The 12,150-nt window shown below is 45.3% G+C and overlaps 1 protein-coding gene across 1 annotated transcript in view; it reads left to right on the forward strand.

Moving 5' to 3' along the window:
• Nucleotides 1-6,939, forward strand: part of GPD1 (glycerol-3-phosphate dehydrogenase 1) — a 35,118-nt gene extending 28,179 nt beyond the window's left edge. Inside the window, exons 7-8 of the mRNA XM_083169651.1 lie at nt 4,037-4,143; nt 6,076-6,939. Of these exons, the coding sequence (XP_083025777.1) occupies nt 4,037-4,143; nt 6,076-6,172 (204 nt within the window). The 3' untranslated portion in view covers nt 6,173-6,939. The remainder of the gene's footprint in view (nt 1-4,036; nt 4,144-6,075) is intronic.
• Nucleotides 6,940-12,150: the final 5,211 nt, after the last annotated feature.

Below are 12,150 nucleotides of genomic sequence, written 5' to 3' on the forward strand. Positions count from 1 at the left end.
CAAAAAATGAGATGAAAGTTCACTTAGATGTATTTCAGAGTTGAATCTGTCTAGAGAAGTGGTTTTATCAGCTGTATTTACTGCAGCTACTAAACTTTTCTAAAACGTGTAATTCAACCCTGTGGACAGGATGGAGAGGGACTAAATCCTGCTCCACCCCAGCACAGTACATCACGTGGAGTTGTGGATAGATTGGAGAGGGACTAAATCCAGCTCCACCTCAGCCCAGTACATCACGTGGAGTTGTGGATAGAATGGAGAGGGACTAAATCCAGCTCCACCTCAGCCCAGTACATCACGTGGAGTTGTGGATAGATTGGAGAGGGACTAAATCCAGCTCCACCTCAGCACAGTACATCACGTGGAGTTGTGGATAGAATGGAGAGGGACTAAATCCAGCTCCACCTCAGCCCAGTACATCACGTGGAGTTGTGGATAGAATGGAGAGGGACTAAATCCAGCTCCACCCCAGCACAGTACATCACGTGGAGTTGTGGATAGATTGGAGAGGGGCTAAATCCAGCTCCACCCCAGCACAGTACATCACGTGGAGTTGAGGACAGGATGGAGAGGGGAGAGACCATTGCCTTAAACCTGTTCCACCCCAGTACAGTAAATCATGTGGCGAGGGACAGACTACTGCTTGACTTAACACATTGGTGATGAATTTTAGGTGCTAATATACCCATTAAACACAGAAATCTGACCACATTACGCTCCTCAATGAGTGACCATGTTTGCCACAGCCGCGACATCTCACACGTGATCAATAAGCAGTGGCACCAGTGTCGTTTCATATTGTTTGTGTTTTTTTGTGTAATACAAACATAAAGTACCTGCAAATTCCACAGCTTCACATCTTCCTGGTGCCAATGGGCACGGCGAACTGCAAGTTCACCATCCCATTTGCACCCACCAGTGCAGGCGGAGGGAGGTGGTGGGTGGACGCCCCCATGGAACGCCCAGCGTTTCATGGGTGTTCCCATGGAAATGAGGCAGTAACGCGGCTGCCGGGGGTGGACAGCTGATATATCTCCCTAATATGGTCTCCATCTGCCTACTTTGTACAGATTCATCGGGAAGCACCACACTGCTAATTAATCCCTAGTGCAGTGGTTCCCAACCCTGGTCCTCAAGTACCCCCAACAGTGCACGTTTTGCAGGTCTCCACACAGAATCACAGGTGATATAATTAGCTCAACCTGTGGATCTTTTAAAATGTGGCTGAATAATCTGTGCACCTGCCGAGTGATCTGGAAAACGTGCACTGTTGGGGGTACTTGAGGACCAGGGTTGGGAACCACAGCCCTAGTGTCAGAGCCGGCCCTAGCCTAAATGACGCCCTAGGCAAGATTTTGGCTGGTGCCCCCTAGCACCGCCACTAGTTCCGCCTCTGACCCTGCTCCCCTTTCCCAGCACCATCAACCCTCATCATAGCAGTCATCATTTTGGTGCTCCTACCCGCAATATTTTAAATAGAAACATTGCACACATTCGGTGCGCAGCCCAAACAGGGGTGTGTTCTTGCTGGGAAGGGGAATGGCCACACAATAGTACCCCCAATTCAAATTATGCCACACAGTAGTGCAACTTTATTCACATTATATCATGCGATGGTGTCCCTTATTCACGTTACATCGCACAGTAGTACCACTTTACCTTATATACATTACTCCTCACATTATTCACATTATACCCTTCGAAAAAAATCCTGAGAAAATATTGTATTTTAAGCACCTCCATGGCCACACTGCAACCCAGCACAAAGCAGTGTGTGCTGGGCAGAGGAGAAGAGCTGCAGCTGCTGCTGTCACTTAAGGAGAGGGGGCCCGTGGCCCGCACTGGGCCCTTCCATCAGACTTTGGCCTGGGTAATTTGTACCCCCTACCCCTTTCTCTCGGCACCCCTGATAATACCACACAGTAATGCCCCTTACACATGACACACATTATTAATGTCCTTATAACCCTAATGCCCCTTACACATTATGCCAACCTTTATTAATGCCCTTCATACACATAATGACACACATAATGCCCCTTACACATATGCTGCACATTATTAATACCCTTATACATGTGACACACATAATGCCCATTACACATATGTTGCACATTATTAATGCCCTTTACACATGACACACATAATGCCCATTACACATATGTTGCACATTATTAATACCCTTATACACGTGACACACATAATGCCCATTACACATATGTCGCACATTATTAATGCATTTATACATGACACACATAATGCCCCTTACACATATGCCGAACACTATTGCACAACCAACCCACCCGCAGACAGCACTCGCACAGCCGCTAACACTGTTACCTCTGCCTCTGCTTGGATACAGATGTTTCCGCATACATCTTGCCTCAATAGGCCATGCAGCTCCTGGCCAGTTCTGCTAACGTTGGTTGCATTTTTTGCTGAAAATTCGTCTTATTTGCATCGTTATGACCAGCACACACAAGGAGCTTCCGATGATTAAAATATGTGGCATGAATATATTCTGTGTGCGAATGTGGCTGTACCTGCATACGGAATGCTATGTTACAGCGAATTCCATGAATACACTATTTCATATGCAGATACAGCCTCTCTCACACACAGAATATAGGAATGCTGCATTTCATTTTAATCAGCAGAAGCTGCTGATGCCCCTAGGCATTCCAAATGCCCTAGGCAATTGCCTAGTTTGCCTATGCCTTAGGCCGGCTCTGCCTAGTGTAATAAACTGCTGGTCTGTACAATACTGAGGCCTTTAATGTTATTATAATTGGGGAGGGAGGCAACCATTCAGCACTGATCTAACATATATAATTAGCATAATATAAAATTATACAGAGCAGCTGATTGGTTGCCATGGGCCACTTCTCCTCTGGCTCACTTCTCCCTTATTACTGCTTCATACATTTGCCTCAGACATCTGAATGTTACCTGTGCATGTAGAGTGGTCTCTTTAGATATAGGGCCTTATTCGGGTCTGTTCGCTCCCCCGCGCATTCGCATGGGGGAGCGATGTTTGGTGTATGTGCCTTTCTGCTCGTGTCCAGGTGCAAACGGGCAATGCAAACTGCAAGTTCGCCGTCCCATTTGCACCCACCAGTGCAGGCGGGGACGGCAAAGGGTGGACACGAGCATGGGAACACCCAACGTTTCATGGGTGGTCCCATGGAAATGAGGCAGTGACATGGCTGCCGGGGACGGGCAACTGATATCACCGGATGTCAACTGCCCGCCCTGTCCACATACAGGGTGCATGCAAAGCTAAGACACCTGAGTGCATGCTAGTTTCACATCATTCGATTGTCGGCGACCATCGAATGATGTGGTCCTCGCCCTCAAGGCTGTGAATGGATGATTATGCAAAACATCCATTCGTGGGCAAATTTGGGAGAGGGTTGGGAACCTGGGCGAGCGTCGGGCGGCATTTAAATCACACTTCGTTGTGCTGCATGTGAACAAGAATAACCTCCATAGCCTGAGCTATATCACAGCTTGGAGAAAAATAAAGTGGGGCGAGAAATCAGCAACCAATTCACTCATAACTGTCATTTTTTAAGACGCGGATTGGTTGGTACTTTTTCTCTCTCCAAGCTTCGATCAATCTCCCCCCATGTAAGTAAATATATTACTATGTTTAAATGAAGGATTACCTTGGATTTCCGAGGGACCGGGCCGGATTAAGGGCCTTATGGATCTGGAGCTGAAACCAAGGGCCTATTATGAGAAGTGGAGGAGGTGAGGCCAATGCCATGTAGAACCCATACACTATAAGGCCCGATATGTCCCTAATTATACGAAGTACAAAAATGTCTTGAATGTGTAAAATGGGAATGCAATGTAAATACTTATGCTTTATGGCTGATCATGTGGCCAGCTGGTGTCTGGTGATCAGTATGTTGTCATGGTGATCGGCCTAAGTTTATGTGGAGGCAGCTTCATCCGCCCCATTGTTAACCTCGCCCTGCAACTTCCTTGCACTGCGGAATATAGAGCTAACCATTGATATTTTCTATTCCAGTCTATAGAACAGTTGGAGAAAGAAATGCTGAATGGACAGAAACTTCAGGGACCACAAACCTCAGCTGAGCTCAATCACATCCTCAAGAGCAAAGGCATGGTGGGCAAGTAAGTGACGGCAGGCAACGGGCGGGCTGGGGGTGTTCTAGAAGACTATATGGATCAGGCACTAAACAAGACAGCACTCTTACATCATGGATGTAGACTCGGGTGTCCTCCGCACAGTGGCAGTACGAGAAGTACCACTAAGCGACTCACACATCTCGCATAAACATAACATACAATAGTGAAATGCTACTAAAAGTCTATTCCATTCGCATATAAGGTGCGCTTATCAGTAGAAGTAACACTTACGGATTTCATGTAATGAGAGCAAAACAGTTGCTAATTATGGGGCTTGGAAATGACATTTTATTAGCACATTCCATTCTCCTGGCATTTCCCAGCTCATACCATCCACATTTATCTGCAAGTAGCTGACAAGCGTTCACGGCCCTCTGGTAGCCTGTAAAACCCCTGCCACTGTGGATGCCCGCTAACGAGAACAAAGAGGAGTGAAAACTTCATCTTCCGTGTAATTAGGCAACCAGTCCAACTGCCAGTATCACCCACATAGGTCAGAGTAAACCTAGATCTCACAACTATGTACTCTGTGTACTCTTGGCAGCAATTCTGATAGTCAGTGAGAGGGTTTAATCATTGTAATGCGGCCTTAGAATCAGACAGCCTTTACCTATCTGTACTTGATTTACCACAGAATAAGTAACCCAAATGTATACTCTGTAATTGTTGTGTTGCATTCTGTAAGTGTGAGTTCCGTGTATACTGCATGACTGCACACTGGGAGTATATTACTTAGTACATAGCAGTGGCCCATAATAATTCCCCCTTATGTGTGATCAGTGTAACTGGAGTGTAATCAACATAGCTCATCAGTGTTTTATTATAACGACTGGCACGGTTACTGCACACAAGGTGAACATTAGTACCAATGCATTTCTGTTCTTCCAGCTAGCCAGGGGTCAGTGCATTACTGTTACAGGCTTCAGTAGATCATTAACTAGATAGATCATTAATAATTGTGGAGTCTGTGCTGTTTTTATGACGTTATTGGAGCGATGCACATTTGCAGACATAAAACAGACACATTAAGAGTAAATCAGCAGTTGTCACTCAGCGTCTTCGCCATGGTTACCACATCAATAACTATCACAGCGTGCACTTGTTTTCCTCCCAGGGATGCCAAGATCTCTGCTCGCTCGTTCTAAATTTGGTAACAGCGGGGATCAAGATTCATGTCTTGCGCAGACAATTCTTATGGCTATAGTGGGTGATAATCTGATGCTGTGAGCCTATCAATGTGACTGGCAGTATATTTGTTAGTCCTGCACATTAGACCGGTCCTGTCATTGAGGCTTCTGCTTGGCTTGTGCAGCCACATTAGCAAAACTGTCTCTAAACACAATATATGACAGTGTCATGCTTAGTTCACAGCTGCCATAAATAGTACTTATATAGAGTGATATATTAAGGCTAGATCTGTGTGTCTGGGTATGGATCATTAGGTCATCAGCATGTTCGTCGACACTCATTAGGTCGACATGGGGGTAGGTCGACAGTCAAAAGGTCGACATGGGGCTCTTCACAAAAAAAAAATTGTCCCGAATGTCGCCATGGACACTGTAACATGCGACCGCGTCTCTTCGCATGGCTCACTGCGCTCGCAACACTTCACGAACAACTATTTTATTCTCCCACCACGCCCTAGTGTATAGTAGGGCATGTAAAACCGCCAGTCGGCTCAAAAAAATTGTGGGGAAAAAACCATGTTGCCCTAATTACCCTGTCGACCTAAGTGCATGTCGACCAACATGCTGGTGACCTAATAACCATACCCCGTGTGTCTGGTGCACACACACATTAGCTGCTCTCATTTGTGATTACAAGCAATGACGTCACTTTGCGGGCACTGGCTTCTCCTAGGTGTCGCCCACCGAGAGTTGACATCAGAGGCCTGACATTCCTGTGTTTCCGTTCTAGGTTCCCACTCTTCTCTGCTGTGTATCAGATTTGCTATGAGGGAAAACCTGTGACAGAATTTATTACATGCCTCCAGGACCACCCGGAGCACATGTAATCTGGCAGCGGGAACTCTGACCTTCGACTTCATCACCTCCTGAGCCTTCCATTAAAAAAGTAATGTTGTTAAACGATGTTTTCATACGTGTGCCAACATATGTACATATAAACTGTATGTAGACATGTGGTAAAGAACATCCTTGATGATTGTATTGATCTCATTGCCTGGAATTCCAGTGATTAGTTATATTTGGTGTCATACCCAGAAGCCTTTGCTGCTGCAGCCTAAGGAAGGCATGCTGGATTGCACTCTTATAACATATACGTATGTTTGTTTTGAGGCTTTTAAAGTACGCTTCTAAAGGGATAATTTTATCATGGTTTTTAAGGAAACAAAGGAAAATATGTCACCGGCACTGTTCCTTTATTTTAGTACAAGGGTCTTTCTAGTATATCAATCCCGTATGTGAACACAACAGTTTTCAGAGGTAACCAGCCTGCCTAAAGGAATGATCTGCATCAGAAGAATAGCCTATCCCATAGGCAGATGGGACAAAAGAATATTCTTATCTGCCCACTTGAAGACAAATTTTTTATTGTCATTGAATTGAATTGCCTCCTTTGTGACTAGATTATCACCATATTGTACCCTCCGGTTATGTATTCAACAATTGCTCATTTTCAAATGGAAACGTAATTTTGTGACCTATACCTTCATTGTTTTAACTTTCAGAATAGTCCGTGGAATGTAACCTGTGTATAAGAAAAAGCTAATTTGATTAAAATGCACACTTGTAAATAAAATGGTCTCATTTCTTCATATACTAACATACTGTAATAATGGGGTTTTTTTTACTGTCCCAGGGTCCAATTCTGCTGAAACTTTTCCAATCATTTCACTTGTATTGTAAAAAATGTGGGAATTTATAATGAGGCAGAATTGCAAAATTTACTAAAGTCCACATTTGCCCCAGCTGGCAAAGACGGTTTTGGCCATTTTTTTTTTTTTTTTTTTTTTACTTCGGTAATTTTTATTGAAATTTTTCATATTAACAAAACGCTCACTGAAGCTATAACATTTAGAAACCCATAATAATAAAAGGGCACACGAATTATGGCGACATATGAATATAGGACATAAAAATAAGGTTAGGTATTTTCATGTATGGATACACATATGAGAAGGATAAACGGTATAGGAAGAGTAGTACCCAAGCGGAACGTTTCTTACTGTACACAGGATAAACTGTAAACCCGAAGGCGCCATTCGGGTAAACAAATATAAAAATAAGAACGTATAGTGTCAGATCAACATATACCTGTTTGAGAGCATCTAAACTTATTGAGACACAGCATACATAGAAATGTATACATCACTGCAAAAATTAAAGAGAAAAGAACAGATAGTGTCCTCCCAAACAAAAAAAATTAAAAAAAACAAATAAGCTATTTTATACTAACAAAGAAAAATCCCCTAAAGGACCCAAAACAAACCTCCCCATAACCCCCACCCTGTATGACCTAACCCCAACCTAGGTATACCTGGATCCCGAACAACCTAATCCCCCCCTCCCCGTATGCCATCCAACTTTTGTAGAAGCCTGTTAGTAGAGGCAGAAACCGCCTGCAGAATTTGTCGGATCAAGACTGCCATGTTTCTATATATCGCACACGTGACAGGATTATATTCCAGGAGATGAAGGACCACAGAGCAGGACCAATGGTATTCAGAGGAGTCAGCTATGGAGCCTTACGTGGACAGTAGCAGTTGTTCACACGCACCCTTGCCTAGGCTACAAGCAGGCAAGATGGCGCCGGTACCTCCGTGCGGTCTGAGCAGCGTGCCTCAGCTGAGACAGGCTCTTGCTCTCACCGCCAAATTTTCCAGAGATCCACCGAGCGCCCCTACCCACCCAGAATAATATGCTGGTGACTCTGGAGGGAAGATGGTGGTGGAGGTGGAAACTGCAGGGCTTCACCCTCTCACAGCACTATAGTACAGAGGCGGAGGGTAAGGAGGGGGCCCCAGCAGAAAGCAGTGGCAACTCAGCGGTGGTCACACGCGCAACAATATAAACGGGGCTTCTATTATGTTTACCCGGCAGCAGTCCATACAGCCCAAAAGAACAGTGTGCCCCAAGTCAGTCCCTGTCCTCCCCAGGATGCTCACGCGGCAATGCGACAGGAAGACATGCAGGCCTCAACAGACCTCTCCCCCACGGTTTTGCCCATTTTATCAATTTATTAAAGACCAAACACAGGAGTGTTAGGTCAAATAGAAGTACAAAACACAGGTGACCTATGATCAAAAAACCATTGTTCAAACGCATATGTATTTCCATACACAACACTGAAACACAGAATTTGCCTAGAATCTTTTTGCAAACACACTCCTGAATTGTGCAAACCTGACACTAAGCTTGAAAAGTGATAAAATGGAGAGTGATGAAGCACCAGCCAATCATCTCCTACCTGTCATCAGCCATCACAGGCTGTGTTTGAAAAAATGACAGGTAGGAGCTGATTGGCTGGTGGTTTATAACTCCCTATTTTATCACTTTTCAAGCTTGGTACATCTGGCCCTTTCAGTTTGACGGGTCGACACAATTTGACAGGTTGGTTATGTCACTGTCACTGAGAAGACATTCTCTCCATACTTTGGCTCTTTCTTTGCTGTGAATCCAGCTAACATGTTCATACTGCACAGCCAGCTGGGTTTAATCCGTGTTCAACCCTGCTCGCTACCTAAGCTGAAATGTCGGAATGATGGACCCAATTTACGTCACGCTGCACAATATCCTGGGTTGCTGCGCGTTCACATCTGTGCTGCAAGTTTTGAATAAATCATTTTTTTTCTCTTTTTTTTACCTGCCTATTTTCCAGCTTGCTATCTTTTGCAGATCTGATGCTAACAGAGGGTCTTTCTGGGAAATAACATGGAACTAGGCACAGCAGGAGAAGTGATTTAAATTATTTTTTGTTCTAATTTATCAAAAAGTTCATGCAGAGACTGCAGCTTCCATAAGGCTGTGTATTGGAGGCATGATATAAGCCCAATGGCAGCATGCTGATGGTCAGGATTCTGACACCTGGTAGGCAAGTATGCGAACACTCCCCCCATTCTTCCCTGATCTTCCCTACCAGCAGCCTAACCCTAACTCTCCCCCTTTAGCATGTAAACCTGACCCTCCCTTCATAATGACCATCCCTAGAGCAGCCTAACACCCCCCCCCCCCCCCCCCCCTTAACTCTAACCTACCCCTAGTGCCTAATACTACCCTCCCTCCCCACTGCAGCATTCAGTATTCAGGCTGCTGGCATCCAGAGGCACCTTGATGCCAATAACATTCCGCACACACAAAGGTCCAGCAATTTTGGAGAATACCTTTTGAACCCATGATAGAACTGCTGCAGGTACATGCTTATAATGATGATTATTTTTGTGTGTGGTGTGGTCAGTCCGGCCACATTAGGAATGACTGAATGCATCCAGGGAATACAGATCCTTTTCAGACACGCAATGAGCTTGAGTCTGAAGATGGCACTTGTTAACACGTAGCTTTGTGGATATTGATAGCTAGGGCAAGACTGCAGTCCCCATAATGTGGTTTGAGAAATCCCCTTCAGCTATTCTTAAATAGCCCTAATATTTACATTTTGGTTTTAAGGAAAAATCGATGTTCTAATTAGGCCCCATAGTAATAACAGTGATTGGCAATTACAAGAAGGATCTGATTTAGTTGAAGTTTGGGACACAAGGGTAGCCCTTGGAACTAAATCTTGGTATATCACAGTGGTTCCCAACCCTGGTCCTCAAGTACCCCCAACAGTGCACATTTTCCAGGTCTCCACACAGAATCAGAGGCAAAATAATTAGCTCCACCTGTGGATCTTTTAAAATGTGTCTGAATAATGAGTGCACCTGCCGGTTGACCTGGAAAACGTGCACTGTTGGGGGTACTTGAGGAACAGGGTTGGGAACCACTGGTATATCACACTTTTATCAGCCAGAATGCATAGTTACATAGTAGATAAGTCTGAATAAAGACTTGCATTCATCTGGTTCAACCTAGGTTTTAATAGCTTATCCCTTGTTGTATAGTAGGTTCTGAAATTTTTAAAGACAGATTATGATTCTTATTTGAACCCATGGATGGTTTTTAACCAATAAATGTTTATCCAAACATTTGCGTCCGTACCTAGACCCTTATTTCTGCAGGTTTGGCAACAGCTGCCTGTGGACCCTTATTATATTATCATTTCTTGTCCAGCCTGCAATTGAGCTGCTTAGAACAATGAGAAGCGCCTGACGGGAGAACTATGAACTCTATACATTTTTCTGTAATTGAATATGGACTCTACTGCAATACAGCACTGCAGGGGGATCCTTCCTACAATCCTATCAAGTAATCCCCTCCAGAGAGATAATTTAAAAGGCTGAAATTACAGAGATGTACCTAGGAATTACGGCTTTATAAGTGATGGAATACACTATGAAGCTTAAATGAATTGTAAGCTGAACATAGCAACAGTACAAGCTGGCTGAGGCCACATTACATGGCTTAAATTGGTCCGTTAAATTATTTCTTTTTTTTTTTTTTTTTTTACGTTAATGTACTGAGATTGCAGGTACAGAGACTCTGTAATTAGCTGTAAGGCCGGTTTCACACACTCCGGCTCCTGCCGGACGGTGAAATCCCGCACGGCCAGGGAGCCGTGTCGCACACAGTAGTTGTGAATGGACACTATTGTGTCCATTCACACGGGACGGCCCGGCCGCACGGCTGCAACCGGATCCCACCACTGGAAGGGACGGCTGCCGGGCTGTGGCCATCCCCTCCATGATAAACTAGTGTGTGCGGCATGGCTCCCTGGCCGTGCGGGATTTCACCGTCCGGCAGGAGCCGGAGTGTGTGAAACCGGCCTCAGGGTGTTCGTTGCATCCTGGGGCAATGGAATGAAGGGAGGGTAGCATCCATATATGAAGAACTGTGCCACTGAGCCAAGGCCATGCGGTAAACAGGTGGATGGACATGGGATAGAGTGGCACCACTTTTAAAAGTCTTTGAAAGTCATTGAAATCAATGAACTGCAACTAATTGGCAGAGATAGCCATCTGTCATGGATATCAGCCAATCAGCGGCTCCCCATTGGTTTCAGTAAGACAACATATGGTGCCACTCTCCTCCCTCGCACTGAGGACAATGCCGCCCATGCTGCTGACCCCTACAGCACCACCGGGCTAAGGGCACCACTGCCAACTGATTACAACACAGGCACTCCTGCACTGCCAACACAATAGCCACCCTGGCACGAAGTACACTGCCGGCATTCCTGTACTGCTGACACAGCCAGAACCCCTGCACTAAGGACACAGTCAGCAATCCTGCACTGCCATCACCCCTGCTCTGGGGACACCGATGATACCCAGTCACTGTAATTGTACTATTGGTGTATCCGAGCAGCACCATATCCAGTCTGCTGTGTATTCCGCACTGTATTTGACCCATACTTTATACACTGCAGTGTATCCAGCACTACTGTTTATCCATCCCGCACTGTATCCAACCTGCTCTGTATTCCACACTAGGCCTGATTCTGTATGGTGTGTAGTTTTGTGAGGATTCAGAGAATTAGAACCCGCTGTGGTTGGCTGCCCAGCACAGGGCAAGGCCGCCCCACATGCTGGATCCTGCCCAGCAATGCAAACGCAACGTTTTTGCATTTACATCACTTCAAAGTGAAGCACTTACACAATACTGGCTGCGCAGGATTCGAGGCACAATGTAAACCAGTGTGGTGTAACCCTGTATATGTGCGCTGCTGCAGTGAAGGGAAGGACTCATGATGATGAGGAGGGTCGCTACCATGGTATGAGTATGGATCATTCCGTCGACATGCAGGAAGGTCGACGTAGTTTTTTTATTGTCCCGAATGTCGACACAGTCGATATGGACACTGAAACGTAGCACCTCGCCCTCTCGCATGGTGCGCTGCAATCGCCATGCTTCGTGCACTGTGTCTCGCTATGTTTGG

This window comes from Crinia signifera, chromosome 2 (genome assembly GCF_055691185.1).
Source record: "Crinia signifera chromosome 2, ASM5569118v1, whole genome shotgun sequence".
Lineage (NCBI taxonomy): Eukaryota > Metazoa > Chordata > Amphibia > Anura > Myobatrachidae > Crinia > Crinia signifera.